The sequence below is a fragment of the Dermacentor andersoni genome, chromosome 4 (genome assembly GCF_023375885.2).
Source record: "Dermacentor andersoni chromosome 4, qqDerAnde1_hic_scaffold, whole genome shotgun sequence".
In the NCBI taxonomy this organism is placed as follows: Eukaryota; Metazoa; Arthropoda; class Arachnida; order Ixodida; family Ixodidae; genus Dermacentor; species Dermacentor andersoni.
This window is the reverse complement of record NC_092817.1, coordinates 2303290-2324963: the sequence shown is the minus strand read 5'-3', so window position 1 is coordinate 2324963 and position 21674 is coordinate 2303290. Positions and strand designations below refer to the sequence as shown.

The 21674-nt window shown below is 45.8% G+C and overlaps 1 protein-coding gene across 2 annotated transcripts in view; it reads right to left on the bottom strand.

Moving 5' to 3' along the window:
- The window catches only part of LOC126535883 (fat-like cadherin-related tumor suppressor homolog), a 517574-nt gene that overhangs the window by 372317 nt on the left and 123583 nt on the right, over nucleotides 1-21674 (bottom strand). For both annotated transcript variants that reach the window (XM_055073317.2, XM_050182731.3), the window contains exon 11: nucleotides 18848-19513. In XM_055073317.2, coding sequence (XP_054929292.1) covers nucleotides 18848-19513 — 666 coding nt within the window. The remainder of the gene's footprint in view (nucleotides 1-18847; nucleotides 19514-21674) is intronic.

Genomic DNA, 21674 nt, shown 5'->3' with positions numbered 1-21674 from the left:
TTTCTTGGTAATGCGGATTAGATGACGATAATCTACGCAGAAACGCCATGTGCCATCTTTCTTTTTAACAAGTACCATGGGCGACGCCCAAGGGCTCCACAAAGGTTCAAAAATACCTTTGGCAGGCATCTTGTTTACTTCATCTTGAATGACCTTACACTCTGAAGCAGAAACTCGATATAGTCGGCGATGAAAAGGACTGGCATCACCAGTATTTATGTGATGCTTAACAATTGAAGCCTGGCCCAATTGGCGATTGTTGAGGTCGAAGATGCCATGGTAGGAACCTGAAAGGCAGCACAGAGCTGCTGCTTGTTCCGGAAATAGGTCCGCAGCAATCATGGGACGAAATGTTGCGTCAGGGCAAATAGTATCCTGTGGACATGGTGAACACGTCAACTGAACACATGTCAACTGAAAACGTTGTGAAGTGGTCATCTCCTATAGCACGCAGCGTTGCAACCGATATGCCTTGGGGCAGAACTTCCTTTGTCAGGCCAAAATTGATGACGAGGAGGCATGGCATGTCCAGGCATCGGCGATGGTAACGATGGAGTGAGGCACAGTGATACTGCCCACTAAAAGGACATCAGGAACAGGTGTGGCGACGTAATCACCATCGGGCACAGGAAAAGATGATAGCAAATCGACGAAAGTCAAGGCTTTAGAAACACGATGGCGGTCGTACTAAAGTTGTTCAGCACAAATATGCGCGAGTAGAGGAAGTTCGAGGCAAAGGGTACCGTCAGAACAGTCAATCAAAGCTGAATGCGCCGTAAGAAAGTCGAGTCCGAGGATTAGGTCATCGGGACAATTGGTCAGCACTGCAGAAAGAACAGGAGTTTCACGTAGTAGTTCTGCGAAAACCCGCAAGGTGGAGAGGCGGTGGTCTCGGGTTCGAGTCTCGGACCAGGACGAATTTTGCTTCAACTACGAGGCTTTTCTTTCGAGGAACCCGTATGGGTTTCCTTTGTAGCAACTGCTACGAACAGGTGGATGTCTGATTTTCTCTTTATTAATTACTTCTCTCCACCTTGCGGGTTTCCACAGAACTACTACGTCAAACACTTGCCTTTGCTTCGTGTTGTCGACAAATTCGACTTCGTTCTGCCATCTGCTAGCCGCCTGGTTAGCTCAGATGGTAGAGCGGCTGCCCCAGAAAGGTGGCGACGCCCAAGGGCTCCACGAAGGTTCAAAAATACCTTTGGCAGGCATCTTGTTTACTTCATCTTGAATGACCTTACACTCTGAAGCAGAAACTCGATATAGCCGGCGATGAAAAGGACGGGTTCGAGTCCCGGACCAGGACAAATTTTTCTTCAGCTTTTCTTTCGAGGAACCCGTATGGGTTTCCTTTGTAGCAATTGCTACGAATGGGTGGATGTCCGGTTTTCCCTTTATTCAAAGAACAGGAATGTGGCGGTCGGCAATACTGATACGGGAAGTACACATTCCAGTGACCTCAAAAGTGCTACCATTGGCCACGCGTACGGCTCGAGTAGTAGGAGGCTTGAGAACCTTCCTCAGTCGATGATAGAGATTACAACTCATTATGGACACCTAGGCTCCAGTATCTATTAACACTGTCAAAGGGACACCGTCATTCTGGAGTAAGAGCCAATCACTGTAAGCACCACAAAACTGTTTCAGTTGCACATAATGCTCACGGTGTGCAACGTAAACAATGGGTAATGAGACAAATGAAAGAAACCAATTCAAATGCCGTGGTAAAAGTAAAAACCTTTTATAATTGCAGGATATCATGTTAGCACAGGTAAAGTGGAGAAAATGGTCCAGTCGATTGCAGTATACTGCATTATCATATATACAAGAAGTACCTATTCATTGCTGCTTCCTTTACCTTTTTGATGTCAATGTGTTCCAAGAGTACAGGGTGAAAGTTAATTTCATATTCATCTAGCAGTTTCATACGAGAAGGATTATCACTATAAGTAATCACATCGATAGTGCCAACAGTGCTTGTTGAAAACAAAAAATTGGTTTAGCGTGTGTGAAAACATTGTGACTCAGCAGGACAAGCAAACTATTTATTTCCACTACCCTAAAAACTGCTATACATTGCAAGAAATTTGACAAGAGAGTTCACACAAAATGTTTTATAAAATTCAGGGGGCACTTAGTTATCCCTACGTGGATGAATGCAAAAGCATTGCAATCACTGTGCGATGCTTAGACATGCCACAACGCAAGGTCGTAAGTTCCACTCCCATCAAAGGTCAAGGGTATGGCTCCCGACAAAGGTCGTGGATTCCAGTGCCTTATTAACTCTACCTTAATTCAACTTTGCCGTAAAAACAAAAGTTGTGGGTTGGAATGTCTCAATTAACTACCTTAATTAGATGTGCCCTAATTAACTTCATTTAAATTAACACCTAAGGTCATGGGTTCGAGTACCTTAACTCTGTGTAAATTAGCTGTCTTAATTAACACCAAAATTTGTGGGTCCGAGTGCATTACCTCTATCTTAATTAACTTGCCTTAATTAACACCAAAGCTTGTGGGTTCAAATCTTAATTAACTGTGTCTTGATTAACTGTTCCTTAATTAACTAAGTTAACACCAAAGGCTGTTGGTTCAAGTGCTCTAACCCTGCTAATTAACTGTGCCCTAATTAACACCAATGCTTGTGGGTTTGAGTGCCTTAATTAACTCTATCTTAACTGTGCCTTAACACCGAAGGTTGTGGGTTCGACTCCCACCAATGGTTGCAGGTTCGAGTGCATTAACTCTATCTTAATTAATTGTGCCTTAATTAACTTCACCTAAATTAACACCTAAGGTTGCGGGTTCGAGTGCCTTAACTAACTCTATGTGAATTAACTGGGACTTAACACCAAAGTTTGTGTGTCCGAGTGCCTTAATTAACTATACCTTAATTAACAGTGCCTTAACACCGAAGGTCGTGGGTTTGACTACCATTACAGGTCAAGGGTTCATAGCTGGAGTGACGCGACTATTGCCTCCAGAGCTGGTGAAGACTGCTCACGTGTGGGTAGCTCGACAGCGCACTTGACCTGAGCGGCCACGGTGTCAGCCGCTTCTGAGATCCCACGGCATCATGGCTCGCCACCCTAACTAAACTGTGGCTATGGCGGCTACTTCTTCGCGCTGCCTCCCACAAATTGCTGACATCGGGTGACTGAGCCCAGCCGGACCAGTGTCAACGTGACGAATCTACCAAGGCGAGGATGACAAGGCCTCACAAGGTCAGGCAGACGTCCCGTGGTTGTCTGGTGTCCAGGAATTCTACATTGACATGCTGCACACCAGCTGGACAGCCACTTCTGCATTAACAAGGTTTCAGATTCCGGCTGCCATCCCCCATCCCCGACTCCTACAAGGCGCAGCCGTCCTTGATCACTATGCCACCTCGAGCGCCGAGTCACAACAGCTCTCACCATTTCAACTGTCGCATCATCCGCGTCTTGTCATTGCACGGCACCTGCGTTCACCTGTGTCGATCATCAGCACGCGGCGGCCCCAGCATCAAACTTTTACTGGGTCTGCGAGCCTCCTCCCTACCCCGACTCTTTCCCAGGAATTCACTGGGCCAAACACAAGTGCTTTCGGCTACTCTATGGCTCACCACTCTCCTTACTTGTTCCTGCAAGCTACAAGGGTAGCTTTCCGTTCATGGGCATGTCACTCGTCACCAATTCAGAGGCTCTCCCAGTGGCTCCACTAGGTGCGAATTTTCCTCTCACAGGCATGGCGATGCCTCAAGCACAACCATGGCAATGTCTTTAGCGACCACTGCTGCCCTGATGCTATCGGCATTCGAGATTTCACTGCAAGCAGCAGCAGGCGAGCCTTCCGATGCTCCGTGCCTATCGAAGTTTTGCAGGAGCAGCCCTGCCACCTGGCTTCGTCAGCTCGAGCATCACTTCTACGTCTACATCCTGAGTAACCAACACTTGCACTATCTCCATGCAAGTCCCGAGCTGCCAGAGCTGGTCTGTTTGTGGAGCCCCGACTTCTACAGGCCCGAGCATCTATGAGGACCTGTAGCAGGTCGCGATTTCGCACTAAAACATCACTGTGGCTGCGCCTCGTTCCCAACCTACGCTGCCAGTGCTGCCTGGTACCCACATCTCTCTCGGATTGCATGAACCTGACACTGGGCCTCTTCGATTTTCGGAGTTCTGGCAGCCCCCTGGCAACCCGACGGCAGCCAGAGAGTTCCTGTCGTTATAGGAAGTCACGTGGGCTGGGATTTTAAGACAACCCGAAGCTGCCCGAAGTTTGCAAAATCGAACGCTGGGACAGCTGGCCGTGGTATAAACGTAAACCTGCTACCAGCATGGCAGTGCCCAGCGAGCCCAGCATGCACTCGGTGTAGTTGGCCTATTTATCTGCTGCCAGCTTGAAAATATATAGTTGCATTCAGGGATACAATCACTTTTCGAGACTTTGCATGACTCGGCACATAATGCGCAGTAGGCCAACCTCACTTTGCACAGCGGAACAGACGGCCTCCGACGAGTCCGATACCAAAATGGGAAATCATGCGCATAAGTGACTGTCCCCCTGAAAACGATTGCTCGATGATGCCTGGAGAGGTATTCAGTAAGAGTCCACCTGGTGGACATGTCCATTTTGTCTGCTGTTGAAGCTTTGAATGGCTGGGCTGGGCTGCACGTCCGCAGCAACCAGGTGCTACAGCCAATCAGCACTTCAGCAGCAGACGAAATGGACATGTCCACTAGGTGGACTCTTACAGAGTACCTCTCCTGCTTGCAGCGATCACGTCGCCCACTGCGCGACATTGATAAGTTGGCATTTGTTTCGGCTGATGGTGTTTCACTTCTGACCCTAAGGAGCTGGGAATGCGGCTGGCTCATGAAAATGCCCGCCGCCTCTGACCAGCAAATTGTTTCGCACGAAAAACAATATTGGTCACGATCATGAGAACAATAAGCTAATGTACGTGTGCCTACTACTTAATCAGTGCATTCTCAACATCAACGCCCTAGTTAGAATACATTGGTTTCGAACTGCAACCCAAACATACACCGAACAGATGGAGTGAACACTGGCTAACTGCAACGCCTTTGCTAAGTGCAGAAAAATGAGATATCACCGTATATATACGCAAGATACGAGAGAAGGAACACCACCAGAGAAAGATGAACTGAAAATGCACTGCAATATGAGTGAATGAGCATTTGCAACTTGCGCAGAACACAATGCAGATAACATGCATGCATGAGAGCACGGTGCACTGTTCACGGCCTGGAAGAAGCCTTCATGGGACACACATGCACACAAAAGCTTCAAATGGTTCACCATCGCTCATATAGCACCACCTCGCAATGCGGAATGGTGCATTAGAACCTAAGGAGATAACACTAGAAGTAGGAAATCCAAAGATGACCGCAGCAAGTTGGCTGAGCAAGGTAAAGTCCTCAAGCGCCCGCGTTGCAATCCATCAAGTCCCCACAAAAATAGTGGTGAGCGCTCATCGCCTCTTTTAGTCATCTGCTAGCCAGACAACGTCCAGAGAGGAGCCAGATCAAAATCGTATTGGCTGGTTCTGGCAGCCCGCAGGTAGCCTGAACCGTCCAGCCCCAGCCCAAGTAAAATGAACGCCCAGCAAAAGTGCGTGGCGCGGTGAGCGGAGCAACCCAAAAAAGGATGAAGCTGCTCTCACTGGCTCTGGCAGCTCGCGGGTAGCCAGAAGGGGAAAATCGAAGGGGCCCACTAGCAACGACAACACCATCTGCACACTTTTACCTGGACTTTACCTGGAGTCCTTAATGGACACCAATCCATTAAGCAAAATCGCGATTCGCACTAGGAGGGGGGCCCTGTAATGGCACGACTATCGCCTCCGGAGCCAATCTTCCGAGTCCCAAGGACCTCTTCAACACTGACAAAACTAGGGGACGCCGGTTTATGAAAACCCAAAGCTCACTGTTGCTAGAAAGATAAAGATATGTAGGCAATATCGAAGGCTGTGTATTTAAGCAATGCTGGCACTTGGACGATGGCATTATGTCATGGCTGTCATGTTTATACATCAATCCAGCACTAAGCTCTCTCCTTTTTGCTTTGGTTTCAGCACCATCTGCTGCCGGTTCACGCGTGGCTCAGTAAGCAAAACAGGGGGGCTCACAGCTGTCTAGTACTTGTTCCATGCTGGCTGCCATACAGCAAACTATTATGTGGACTTACACAATAGCTCAAGTAGTCACACGCATGTCGTGGCGCATCATTTTCGCCCGTGGTCCTTCAATGTTTATCAAGGGTTCCTCAAAGCCTATTGCTTGGTTTCTGCAAATCACTGCGTTCTTTATTTACCCAGTAGCTTCACGAAAAAATCCACAAGTCGCTCTAAACGAGCAATGTTCCCCCTACTGTCTGTGCTCGCTTTGTCCCTACTTGCGCTGCCTCTTTCGAATGCAACCGTTGAACGTGCGTTCAGCCAGATTTTGTTGACAAAAAGTTATTTGAGAAACTGCATGTCAAATGAGATACTGCAAGCTCTCCTTCACATTAAGTTTAGTCTGGCAGAGAGCGGGGACTGCTGCAAAGATTTTGATCCAGATTAACAGTTTATGTCACTTTTCAACTCTGCAGTTCTATATGGTCCAAGTGGCAGTGGAAGTTAATTCAAATGAGGCTAGATTGTATATTTAGCCTATTTGCATAAATCCCCAGTGTAAGGAGTATCAACTGGGATGCTACGCAAGGTCTTTTTTTCATTCTTTGTTTTAGTCAAGCAGCTTTGTATTACGTGAAAGTTGCAATTGTTTCAGGTTACATCTTGGATGTTGCATATTATTACAATGATAAGCTCTGGAAATATACGAAAACTGTTGTTTGTCCACAGTGAAAATGGCAAGACAACTGCTCACCGAAGGTCGGTGAGTGGTTGTCTTGCCAACGTCAGGGTGATAACTCATCAGTTTTCATACCGTAGTCCGGTGACAACTTTTTTCCCTTTAAACTATGCGAGTATGAGTAATTGCAATTATGGCTTACTATAATATGCATATACTTATGATCGTGAGCGCATATTTCCCCCCTCATCTTTTAAGAGGTTCAATACATACAAGCATTTGTCTCGCAAACCAGATTTTTTTCAAGGGAATTTTCCACGTCTCAGTAATTTCTCTCGTCGTATTCGAGTGCTGATTGCCGTGTTATAGTTTGTTTACGAAGCTTTCCCTCAAGTCTAAATATTTTAAGGCAGTTTGTCGTGTGCGTATCATGGCCACGCACGCTTATATCGCCTACCGTTTCTCTACCACGAGTGCGCTTTAAAACCACGGCGCTGTAATTTTGCTTCAGAGACTTTCCTTTTCTTCCTTCTTCTCCGCCCTTAAACTGGCTTTCTTAACTACTACACAAAGAACAAAGCAACAGCGCGCGCATTAGATCCCATAGATGAGATGCATATTTACAATTAGTATTAGGGTTATAATTATATTCGAGTGCTGATTGCTGTGCGATCGTTTGTTACCGAAGCTTTCCCTCAAGTCTAAATATTTTAAGGCAGTTTGTCGTGTGCGTATCATGGCTACGCACGCTTATATCGCATTCCGTTTCTCTACCACGGGTGCGCTTTAAAACCACGGCGCTGCAGTTTTTGATTTTCTTTCCTTTCTTCTTCTCCGCCCTTAAACTGGCTCTCTTAACTACTACACGCAGAGACAAGGCAACAGCGCGCGCATGCAATCCCATATATATATATATATATATATATATATATATATATATATATATATATATAGAAAACTATCAGTCGTAGCTCTCGTAGTATAGCCCTCTGGGCCGTTTCCTTTTTTTTTTCTTTCGAAAGTAGTCCTATTAGGGTTATTATAATTACACGAAGGTATTTCGCCGTCGTCAGCAGCAGTCCTTGGTATAGTTATTCTGGCGGCTAGCTTCCCACACTATGCGTGCCGCCATCGCACCTGGTTAAGCTTTTCCTAGACGCTAGAGTTATGCTTTGTCCGCGCAACCTTGAGCGATCGGAAAGCGCGTTTTCCCCTCTTGGCCGGCGGAGAGGGGATGCTTCGTTCCGGCCGCGAAGCTCTCCACATCTCTGTAAGGTGCCTTGGGGTGGTCCCGTGCTGAAGATGCCCTCTCGGTGAGCGCATATTTCCCCCCTCATCTTTTAAGAGGTTCAATACATACAAGCATTTGTCTCGCAAACCAGATTTTTTTCAAGGGAATTTTCCACGTCTCAGTAATTTCTCTCGTCGTATTCGAGTGCTGATTGCCGTGTTATAGTTTGTTTACGAAGCTTTCCCTCAAGTCTAAATATTTTAAGGCAGTTTTCCTAGCCTCTAAAGCCGCTCGAGTTCGCTCTCCTCCTCGAGCGGCCATTTTTCCTAGAAAGTATGCCTTCCAACCACTCGGAATCAGCAAAAACCGACTATCGCGGACAACATGAGTCTCTTTCCACGTAAGTGTGAGGCTCGGAGCAGGAGCTGTGGCGCTTGAAAGTAGCCTGGGGCCTGACGAACCAACAGACTGAGCTATCTTTCCGGGCAACATCAAGGGTCACGAGTTCAAATCACCTGTTATGTTCCTTTTTTTTCGCCCCTTTTTCTTTCTTTTTTTTTCTTTCTTTTAATGTCTTTTCCTTTATTTTATCACTGTACGGGAACCCTCCTAAAAAAAAAAAAAGAGAAAGATATACATATTCAAATATGTATGGCCTCACATGTGCAGGTCATAAATACCAGGTTCTCTAGCCGAGTGCCATCCATGCGGTATAACCGAGCTCAGATTGGTCCACCTTGACTGATCAAATAGGGCACCACTGTAGGTTAAATGAGGCGTACAACTCCTGCAGGACCCGCCGTGGTTGCTCAGTGGTTACGGTGTTAGACTGCTGAGCACGAGGTCGCGGGATCGGACCCCGACCACGGCGGCCGCATTTCGATGGGGGCGAAATGCGAAAACACCCGTGTACTTAGAATTAGGTGCACGTTAAAGAACCCCAGGTGGTCGAAATTTTCGGAGTCCTCCACTACGGCGTGCCTAATCAGAAAGTGGTTTTGTCACATAAAACCCCATAAATAAATTTTTAATTTAACTCCTACGGGGATGGTAGAGTATCCGTCTCCAGTGCAAGAGGACCGTGATCCAAATCCCGGTGCCGCGCAATTCTCCACCGGAAAATACAAAAAAAAAACCGTGTGTTGAGAAAATTGCTCAAACAGGCCTGGAGTGCGGCCTGATCCCGGTGACCAGAACCGGTAACGCACTCTCTCACCAGAGCAGGATTGGCCACCCTGATGCAGTACTTGGCCACAACCTCCTATATGAATACAACAATCGAACCCCGGCCCTCAGTCCCCAGCAGCCGCGAAGCAAGTGACCACGGCGGCGGTCAGATCTGTGACGCTGCAGAGGGTGCTAAGAATACCTGGCTCCGGACAGGCCGCCATTGGAATCTGAACCTGGCAACGTTTAACGTTAGAACGCTATCTAGTGAGGCGAGTCTAGCAGTGTTATTGGAGGAATTAGAGGGTAGTAAATGGGATATAATAGGGCTCAGTGAGGTTAGGAGGACAAAAGAAGCATATACAGTGCTAAAAAGCGGGCATGTACTGTGTTACCGGGGCTTAGCGGAGAGACGAGAACTAGGAGTCGGATTCCTGATTAATAAGGAAATAGCTGGTAACATACAGGAATTCTATAGCATTAACGAGAGGGTGGCATGTCTTGTTGTGAAACTTAATAAGAGGTACAAAATGAAGGTTGCACAGGTCTACGCTCCTACATCTAGTCATGATGACCAGGAAGTCGAAAGCTTTTATGAAGACGTAGAATCGGCGATGGGTAAAGTCAAAACAAAATACACTATACTGATGGGCGACTTCAATGCCAGGGTAGGCAAGAAGCAGGCTGGAGACAAGTCAGTGGGGGAATATGGCATAGGCTCTAGGAATAGCAGAGGAGAATTATTAGTAGAGTTTGCAGAACAGAATAATATGCGGATAATGAATACCTTTTTCCGCAAGCGGGTTAGTCGAAAGTGGACGTGGAGGAGCCCGAATGGTGAGACTAGAAATGAAATCGACTTCATACTCTGCGCGAACCCTGGCATCATTCAAGATGTAGACGTGCTCGGCAAGGTACGCTGCAGTGACCACAGGATGGTAAGAACTCGAATTAGCCTAGACTTGAGGAGGGAACGAAAGAAACTGATACACAAGAAGCCAATCAATGAGTTAGCGGTAAGAGGGAAACTAGAGGAATTCCGGATCAAACTACAGAACAGGTATTCGGCTTTAACTCAGGAAGAGGGCCTTAGCGTTGAAGCAATGAACGACAATCTCATGGGCATCATTAAGGAGTGCGCAATAGAAGTCGGTGGTAACGCCGTTAGACAGGAAACCAGTAAGCTATCGCAGGAGACGAAAGATCTGATCAAGAAACGCCAATGTATGAAAGCCTCTAATCCTACAGCTAGAATAGAACTGGCAGAACTTTCTAAGTAAATCAATAAGCGTAAGACAGCGGACATCAGGAACTGTAATATGGATAGAATTGAACAGGCTCTCAGGAACGGAGGAAGCCTAAAAACAGTGAAGAAGAAACTAGGAATAGGCAAGAATCAGATGTGTGCGTTAAGAGACAAAGCCGGCAATATCGTTACTAATATGGATGAGATAGTTCAAGTGGCTGAGGAGTTCTATAGAGATTTATACAGTACCAGTGGCACCCACGACGATAGTGGAAGAGAGAATAGCCTAGAGGAATTCGAAATCCCACAGGTAACGCCAGAAGAAGTAAAGAAAGCCTTAGGAGCTATGCAAAGGGGGAAGGCAGCTGGGGAGGATCAGGTAACAGCAGATTTGTTGAAGGATGGTGGTCAGATTGTTCTAGAGAAACTGGCCACCCTGTATACGCGATGCCTCATAACCTCGAGCGTACCGGAATCTTGGAAGAACGCTAACATAATCCTAATCCATAAGAAAGGGGACGCCAAAGACTTGAAAAATTATAGACCGATCAGCTTACTGTCCGTTGCCTACAAAGTATTTACTAAGGTAATCGCAAATAGAATCAGGAACACCTTAGACTTCTGTCAACCAAAGGACCAGGCAGGATTCCGTAAAGGCTACTCAACAATAGACCATATTCACACTATCAATCAAGTGATAGAGAAATGTGCAGAATATAACCAACCCTTATATATAGCTTTCATTGATTACGAGAAAGCGTTTGATTCAGTCGAAACCTCAGCAGTCATGGAGGCATTACGGAATCAGGGTGTAGATGAGCCATATGTAAAAATACTGGAAGATATCTATAGTGGCTCCACAGCCACCGTAGTCCTCCACAAAGAAAGCAACAAAATCCCTATAAAGAAAGGCGTCAGACAGGGAGATACGATATCTCCAATGCTATTCACAGCATGTTTACAGGAGGTATTCAGAGGCCTGGAGTGGGAAGAATTGGGGATAAAAGTTGATGGAGAATACCTTAGCAACTTGCGATTTGCTGATGATATTGCCTTGCTTAGTAACTCAGGAGACCAATTGCAATGCATGCTCACTGACCTGGAGAGGCAAGGCAGAAGGGTGGGTCTGAAAATTAATCTGCAGAAAACTAAAGTATTGTTTAACAGTCTCGGAAGAGAACAGCAGTTTACGATAGGTAGCGAAGCACTGGAAGTGGTAAGGGAATACATCTACTTAGGGCAGGTAGTGACCACGGATCCGGATCATGAGACTGAAATAACCAGAAGAATAAGAATGGGTTGGGGTGCGTTTGGCAGGCATTCTCAAATCATGAACAGCAGGTTGCCACTATCCCTCAAAAGGAAAGTGTACAACAGCTGTGTGTTACCAGTACTCACATATGGGGCAGAAACCTGGAGGCTTACGAAAAGGGTTCTGCTGAAATTGAGGACGACGCAACGAGCTATGGAAAGAAGAATGATGGGTGTAACATTAAGGGATAAGAAAAGAGCAGATTGGGTGAGGCAACAAACGCGGGTAAACGACATCTTAGTTGAAATCAAGAAAAAGAAATGGGCATGGGCCGGACATATAATGAGGAGGGAAGATAACCGATGGTCACTAAGAGTTACGGACTGGATTCCAAGGGAAGGGAAGCGTAGCAGGGGGCGGCAGAAAGTTAGGTGGGCGGATGACATTAAGATGTTTGCAGGGACAACATGGCCACAATTAGTACATGACCGGGGTAGTTGGAGAAGTATGGGAGAGGCCTTTGCCCTGCAGTGGGCGTAACTAGGCTGATGATGATGATGATGATGACTTATGATCATTGTAATTCTTCTTTGTTCGTCTTACTAGTCATTACATTAAATGAGAAGAAAGGAGTCTAACCGATGGGCCCAATTTTTTTTATCAGTCATAAGACGACAACAAACACTGACACCAAGGACAACATAAGGGAAATTACTTGTGCTTAATAAATGAAATAAAGAAACGATAAATTAATGGAACTGAAAGTGGATGAAAAAACAACTTGCTGCAGGTGAAGAACGATCCCACAACCTTCACATTTCGTGTGTGATGCTCTACCAATTGAGCTACTGTGGCGCCATTTCCCCATCCACTTTCTTGGGTATTTATGTTTCCTAGTAGAACCCTGGCAGTGTTAGCCAGCGCCACCACTCACAAACCTTGGCAGCTAATGTGGAACATCCTTTCTGCTGCAGGCGTCACGAGAATGTGATCTGTTTGAGTGAAGGCAACCGATCAATAAACCCACACGCGCTACCTGAAGGCATCAATGTTGCCGGATTCGAGACCCTCGTTATGTAATGAACGAGAAAGGGGATTAACTGAAGGGCCCAATCTTTTTATTAGTCATAAGGCAACAACAAACACTGACATCAAGGACAACATAGGGGAAATCCCTTGTGCTTAATAAATGAAATAAAGAAACGATAAATTAATGGAAATGAAAGTGGATGAAAAAAAACTTGCCGCAGGTGGAGAATGATCCCACAACCTTCGCATGCGAAACGCGAAGGTCGTGGGATCGTTGTGGGATTTTTTCATACAGCCCATTTATAATACGTATCGGTTATAACAATGCAACTTTCGTGGCACTTGAATATTGTTATAAGTGGGTTCAACTGTATAGCGGAGTCCCATACAGAGCTGCTTCTGGCCAATAGCTGATGTCAATCAAGAAGTGTGTTTGGATCAGTGCGCTTATTCCTACTGATACTGTGTATATTTACTGACACAGTTTGTTAAACAAAGCAAAAATCCATGTTTCTAATTTTGATAAGAATTACATACTTCCCGAAGAATCCAACTATTGTCTGCTCATGCTCCACCACGGCCGGCCTCACAGGAATTAAAAATCATCGTACCTTTGCTGGTGAAGCAGCACACTGACACGGACATGGTGAAGAGTGAAGACACACAAGAAAAGACGACACTCGCTGCACTCGCCAAAAATTTGGTCACACTGCTTATCAGTGTCCTAGCCGTTAGGTCTCGCTAATTTCAATTAATCTTGAAGGCCCTACTAGCCTCAAATTACGCAAAACTGAAGGTCAGATCACATGTGCAATTGCAACTGCACATTCACTCTTGGCTGCTCCTGGCTAGACATCTTAGCAGACATCACTTCGTATCGAGCTGCTGACAGCGCTTCAATGTGTGCAAGTGGGATGGGGCTACTATCTGTCAGTCAAGCTGGTGTGGGACAAAGCTGATCCGGACCGTATAGTATGGCATGAGTGCGAGCGCTCTTTAGGGCTCTTTGGCCGCGTCTGGCCCTTGTGCCAATAAAATCCTTTATCACTATCATCATCATCATCATGAGCGCAAGCACGCTTGCCAGCCTTGTCGTGGACATAGAAGACACTGCGCATAGACTCTACAGTTGAATGCAGGTGTGTCTGCGACGTAGGTGCGTCTGCTACAAGCCCACTCACTGAGCTCACTGAAGACAAGTGCATTTAGTGCTTGGTGCACCGTAGGCACCAAAATCATAGGAGTGTAGATTTTTGGGCTAGTTGGTTCGTTGCATCAATTGAAGTCAAAGCACTGCATTGACATGGACAAGAAAGATGACAGGACGTGCGCTAGTCCTGTCGTCTTTCTTGTTCGTGTCAATCCAGCGCTATGACTTCAACTGAACCAAAATTCTAACTAGTGGAGTCTATATAAATATCCAAAATCAAATTTGAACTGCACACCATGGTGATGTACAGCAGGCGGAGTGTTGTGGGGACACCCCACTCTGCCATAGCCTTCACAGTGCAAGGCAATGAAGAAGGAGCGGGAGCACCGGAAAGGAGATCAAATGTGATCACTGATTGCCAATAACTTCACTTATGCTGAATGCACTGAAGAGCATTTTGCTGCAAAGTATTTCTGAAATGGTCTAGTTTAACTTCAAATGCATTCCTCGACTTCGATAAAAAGTGTTTCAGGGCCCCTTTAAACAATATCTTCGGCCTATATCCATAGATCTTCAGTTGTGCGCATATGTTGTGGAAACACTCGATTCTTTCATGTCCACTGATGTTGCCTTCTCTGCATGGCTCCTACATTTCCTTGAATCTGGCTTCCTCACATAGCACGCACTCTAAAAAAACCAGCCACTCCAACAAACTCAAAGTGGCGATACACAATACACTTACAGCCAATTACATAGACAAGCGAAAAAAAAAACACTATAAAATGAAAGCTTTCAACAGAAAAACTATGCAGAGGGACCAGTACTCTCATGAGGATATCAAACATCTAGGGCATAGATTCATATGCCCCAATGCTAATCACTACCACCGGCTCTCAGTTTCATTCCCGTATTCTATTGGGGCCATGCACTCAACTTAGAGCAGAGACACTACAGCAGAGCTTCACACATACATTCTGGAAAAAAAGAAAAGAAAAAAGAACGTTTGAAATGGAAAAATGTGCAAACCAAAGACACTTAAAGATTTTGCAGACTCAACAAGTCAACATTTACGTAATGCAAATCCTTAGATGAAGTGTTGCGGCACGAAACACCAACACATACCAAGCAGGAGGGCCCCGCGCTGCCCGAGATACGTATTGTTCTCTTTGTAGCTTTGGCAAGCTTATGTTTACACTCCTTGAGTTCAGGCTGGGTCAACAGTCTCTGCAGACACGGCATTTTAGCGGGAAGTTTTGACGTGCCCATTCAGCGAGAGAGGCCGATGCACGTTGACCTGGTGGGGTCTGAGCAGCTTGAGGTGCTCTTTTCGTTTTCCTATTGCGTAGCGTTTAAGACACAGTGGGAAACCAAAATGAAATCAAGCTCATGGGCAACACCAGAATACAATGCCGCCAGAGCAAAACTTGACATTCATTTTGCACTGCCTGCTGCAGCAAATGGCTGCATGTTTCGGATATTGCCTTTTAAAAGCATATACAGTGAAACCAAGTTAAACCGTAGTTGGCCAGAGCTCAAAAAAAGTACGTACTAAATGGTAGTACTGCTTAATCGAACTACAAAAGAACCGCGCCAACTAAGACAATCACTTGCAGGAGACCGACACAGAACAACCACTGTTGTCTTAGTTGGCACTGTTCTTCTAGTTCACGTATGCACCATCTAGCCCAAATCAATGTTATTCTGAACCACACTTAACCGAAATAGCATGAAATCGCCCACTTACCTGTCAAAAATGGAACTTAGAGTGCGATGAAAGGAGGAAAAAATGCAGTATTTATTCACTTCATGCAACAGAAGTGTTATTTTCATTCGATGCTGTGGCGGCCTAGCAGCGACGACAGCGGCCTCAAACTTACTGAAGCTGCGAGCCAGCTTTTCAGCCAGCCCCCTCTTCTCATCAAACACTCCCATGGCAGATTCCTCGTTGGCGTTTCATATTGTCCGTGCATGGGCGTGGTAGCATTGCAGAAGTCACGGGGCGCCCTTTTCATTACACAGTGCTGTTCTTGTCGTGACGATTGCATTCATGAGGCTGACGTAACGCGCAGCTTCTGCCACTATCGGGCCTGAATAGACTGCGCTGTCGCTTTCCATTCATCCTCATCACTGTCGTTAGGCGACACTTTGGCAACAACAGAGGTAACAATGGCAAAAAGTTGAACCTCGTAGCCGACATCTCTTCACGGTCGCAGCAGCACTGCTGAGCAACTTCTTCGCATTCCAAATGCCACACACCATAGTCAACAGTAGATCCCTGTCACGTGCTAGCGCTGACTTCTTCATGTCACGTTCGATAGCACGAACAATGTCCAATTTTTCTTCTATGCTGAGCACCCGGCGTCTTTTTTATCCGAGCTTCGGCATGACGCGAGTCCTTACTTCCACGACGCCACAATGCTCTCTGGCACAGTGCCAAAACGATGTTGATGTGGCTTCACATGCAAATGCACAGGGCACTTGGAGGCCATTGTTCTGATCTCTGAGGCTTGTTGTTCTGCCGGGCTGCCTGATGAAAACGGTGCACCGCCGTGATTGCGCGACGAAAAGTGGAAACACAACCTGTTAACCAATGCATATGTAATAAGCTGGTACAGCTTATGCGGATGCAAAACACATTATGTTCAATGGCAGCTGAGTGGGGAATTTGACTTTACTACTTTTAAAACGAAACTTTTAAGCGGGTGCGGTTTAATGAGGTTTTACTGTAGTATCCTTATAGCGGCACTATGCCACACATGTGGTCAGACACGTCAGACAGCTAGATAAATGAAGATGCTTCTCACGACAGGGTTGGAGACGAGTGCTGTACAACGACCCGCAAGATTTGCTTATACCGAAAGAGGAAACAGACTGCGTGCTGGCATTTTCACGTGGCATGAGCAGATACATACTGTGAAGAAGCTGCTGTGGTGGGTTCCTACTGCTTCTGATCATACATTGTCACGATCCACCCCTGGTCGTGAACAAGGGAGGGCTTCTGGCACCCTCCAATAGCCGGACGCTCCGCAGCGTAGTGGTGCTGAATGATTACTGACCGGCGAGCTGCCGTGCTCGTCGGTGTTTATTGTGGTGCGGTGACCAGTGTTGCCTGCCGAGCTATAGCAGGCCGCCGAGCTTGGCGGGCGAACCAAGATTATGTCCGAGGGGGCGTCACATACTTGCTACAACATTACTTGTGCCTTTTGTTTACACGAGATCTAATGACCAGAAAACATATATTAAGATTGCAGTTTGGTGATGTGCTGAGTATTGGTGCTGAAAGATCGTGTTTTCCGGCAACATATTAACCGGTAAAATTTTTTGGGTCATTTCTTATTTATTTATTTAGTCATACTGTTGGCCCTCTGTTGAGGGTGATTACAGGGAGGGCACGTGAATAAGGTTATCAACACAAGCACACATTACACAATGGTCAACTAACAAATGACAGCACCTTAATCAAAATGACTATCAATGAAAGCTTGAAAATTGCATATATCATTTTTCTGCACAGCTTCTTCTGGTAAGTACCATAAGCTTACGGTGTCAGGAAAAAAAGAAAAACGAAACAAATCAGTACGGGTTCTTACTCATTGCACCAGGAGGGAGTTAGCTAGTTGTTCGTAAGAATCCTTTATTAGACTGGGGCTTTATGTAAGCTTCTTTCTTTATTTTTAGTTTCTCATGCATTATCTGAAAAAAGTTTTAATCGACACTTCTGCCTTCTCAATTCTAATGATTCCAAATGACATACTCTTCACATGTCCGTAACCAAGTCTGTGTGCCTATATTTTGAGCATATAAAATGTATAGAGACACGCTCAATACGCTCCAATTTATTCTTAAGAACCTTTAGATGTAGACTCCAAACTGTACTAGCATATTCTAATATCGGACGGATATAAGTTCTATATTCCAATAATTTCATCTCTCTCTTTGCTTTCGGCATTTTTTTCCTCACGAAGCATAATTTTTTATATGCTGATAAACAGACATTTTCTACATGATGAGTTCAATTTATTTTATCAGTAATTGTTACGCCCAAGTACTTGAAGCTGGTGATATTGCTCAAAATTCTTTCCTCAACGTTATATGTTCTCGATCCCGACCGCTGGCACCGAAAAAAACGTACAAAACAGGATCGTATTAACGAGGTTCTACTGTAGAGCAAGCCATCAGTGGTCAGGAGAGGGAATGGATTTTTCAAACATTCTAACATGGAACAGCACGATAACCCCGGCATTTGTGTTTTGCTCTTCCTCAGTACCAAGAACACTATACCCTTCTCTAAAACCCTATGAAATTAATGCTCTTTCAAACCCACCCTAACCTACTAAGTTAATTAAATAGGCTGATTCATAGGCTGATACTGGGCAACTCAATTATTTTGCCTTTACTATGGTAGCTCTTGAAGAGTCAGAGCAGCTTGCACATTTCCGCCATAGGCCACTTCTCAAGCATGTTCTGCTCCTTTGGCCCCACACTCATTACGGCACTATCACTTCCAGCTCGACTTTTGACTGCAGGACATCGTTGCGACATGGATGGACCGCACGCTTGATGGTGTGCTCTGATGGACCATCTCACGAATTCCTTCCCATTTCACTGCGACTAACTTAGGTGTCGGTGTCCAGCACGGGATGAACATATTCACTCAGTATCTTTATGTCATGAGTAGAACTTCCTCGATTCCTCAGCACATTCTATCGGCATGTTACATTCGTTGCAGTTCGGCTAGCTGGCTTCTTTATAAATGTTCCAATAAATGCCCTTTTGTTTGCTAGCACTACTGTGTGCTTTGTTCCTAGAGAGCTTGAGACCTTACACTGTGGACTTCCAATAAGCAGCAAGTGACCGTGCTGTCCAGTCTCAGTGGCTTACTTACCTGTAACAACAGCCACATGAACCACACCTTGCTCCCAGCTCATGACAGAACATGCTTACAATCACAGTTTGTATGCCAACCAACCTGTGCTGGCATCGATGCGAAACAGCCTGCGGGCCCAGGCCTCTACGATGGCAAAGGCAAGCTGGGCGTTGACCCCGGTGTCCTCGTCTTGGGCACCCACCACCAGTGGCTGGCTGCCCTTGAGCACTGCACTGCCCGCAGGAGCGGCTTCACTCACAGTGCCTCGGTAGAGCAGCTGGCGGAAACGAGGCGCATGGTCGTTGGAGTCGAGCACCTGCACAATCACCTGAGCCAGGGCAGTGGAACCAGCCAGGTTGGTGGCACGCACTGTCAGCCTGTGCACAGCCGCTTGCTCATAGTCCAGGGCCTCCTCCCCTGTAGTGAGCACACCTGTCACAGGGTCCAACTGGAAACTGTTGCCACCCCCGGACTCGAGCTGGAAGAAGACAGAGGAGCTGCTGCGCACAGTCAGCGCCAGCAAAAATGTTCCTGCTGGCTGGTTTTCAGCTGCCTCAATGGTTTGTTCGGCAGGCACAAAACAAGGCGGTGCATTGTCAGCAGGGCTGACCACTATGTGCACTGTCGCTGTGGCATTTAGGGGTGGCTCTCCATGGTCTGCAGCACGCACAGTCACAAAAAACTCGGGCTGGGTCTGCCGCGATAACTCCCGCGAAAGCGTCAGCAGGCCCAGTGTGTAGTCAAGAGAAAAAGAAGAATCTGTGTTACCTGCACAGAAAACAATGCCCTGTTAGGTATTGGCCATGAGGCCATACGATGGTACTGTTTTCCAGAAGGCCTGACTGCCAGTGTTCAAATCAAGAACTGCGCGGGTGCCCTCCTGAACATTGGTGCAAGTGCCTTAGAAACAAGGGAAGTTAGTCACCACCGAATGATTGCATCTGAGAAAACTGCAAACACAGGACACTTTGCATTCACCGTATATTGACAAACATAATGCACGGTCACTGCATGTCGTGGTCACAATGGACCCCACAATGGACCCCGCTGAGCAGGTTTCTTGCAGGAAATATGCAATCAAATATATTCAATTGTATGTTGTCTGTAAAACAGCACCTAATGTTTATATGCATTGATCTTACATATTTTTAACGAGCAGTTACACGTGCACGTGTAATGTTATCGTGCAACATTTCCATTTCATTGCAAGCGGTACTGCAAGCGGTACTGCAAGCAGTCTGTTTTATTTCTTTTTCATTTGAAACTTCAACCTCCACTGAAAAATAATGCAATTTGGTCGGTCAGGTGGATCATGACAGAAGGAAGACATTACTCGCATGCAAAATTAATATGATTATGCAGCTAATTAAAAAAGGTGCACTAATAAACTTTTGGCAGAATTATTTGCACATCCAAATTCTGGAATAACAGAATTACGATATGACTTCACTGCAAAATTACAACATGACTTCACTACGAATGGTGTAGTGAAGTCATGTGTGCTTGGCGAAAAGCCTATAGCTGGCATCACTTCCTCAATATCCGTCCCCAAAATGTGCTAACCTAAGCATTGGCATTGGAGTTGACATTCAGAAAAGAGGCTGTTGTTAAAACTGTCAACAAGAACAGGAGCATATTTGTACCACATTTTACAAACATATTATACATTTGCACCATGCAATGTGCTTTACGTGGCAGCATATGAGCATTTGATAGGACAAATGCATACATTGTCATCCGAACGTTTCCGGAGCTGTTCAAAAATATTTTTCCTATGCAGCTAGGGGCTTCATCACTTGTGGGGACATGCGATAGCGCATCACAAGAGTTTTGTCTCTTTTCCTGCAAGTGGACCTTTTTGGAAATGCCAGCACCACCTGTGGTGCCAAAGAAATCATGGGAATCTTTGGGTCTTTTTATGTTTTTTTTTTTCTGCTTCCGGTCGAACAGGTTTTTGCTCACCAAACCGCTGGGAGGGTGAGGTACTGCCGTAATGCACAGGTGAAAAAAAAAAAGGAAAAAAAAAGCAGCTACGATCTTGAGCGTGATCCTGAGCACAGCTCTGTATCATGTATACTTTGGCTTGTGGCAGACGACAATTTCGTACACACAGGAACGTGTGTAAGCAAGCAAGCAATGCTTATGCTCCGCTCAAATCTGAAGCTCCATGCATGTGCTTAGACTTCACATCCATTTCGAAGGGTACAAAACATTTTTCCATGATGCTTCTGTATTTAACACAAACATCGTTAATAAATGCAAACTTACGTGAGTGACAATTAAGCAGTTCAAAATGGCACCCCGTCCACTGACAGCTGTCAATAGGGCCAGTAGGACTAGCTAGTTAAATGCTGCAGCTGCGGCCGATAGCACTTGCAATCTAGCTCATGAAAGACATTATTTTTTTACCAACACAACATTTCTACAATTAAGTTGTACTTAAAAAGATACAATTACTTTTCTTGATGCCGTGAGGGAAAAGTGCAAACATGCAAGCCGCCTCGCTGAGACAATCGGTGTGATGTTGCCTGCCTGTGAAACACCTTCGCGTTGCATTTCCCAATCTCACCAGTAGTTATATTAGTATTAGGAGCTGCTTTGCAGAATCCACAGACTTTCAGTAAGTTTACTCTGATGACTGCTATTTCGTGTCAGAAACAAATTGTAGCTGATTTTTATGCTGCTGTGAGCAGTGATAGAGGCAAACACCTCAACTGGAATGATCGGACAGGCATGAAACCGCCACCACCTCCTCTATGTGAGGCATCATCACATGCAATCCATGCTATCATTAACTGCAGCCGTCCAGTCACCGAAAGTGTCATACAACAATATTCAGACAGTTCGTAGGATGTTGAATACGATGCCCCATCCTGTAAGGACTGGTTGGAAATAGCTGCTGTGTGGCTGTTGAATACCAGACGGACGC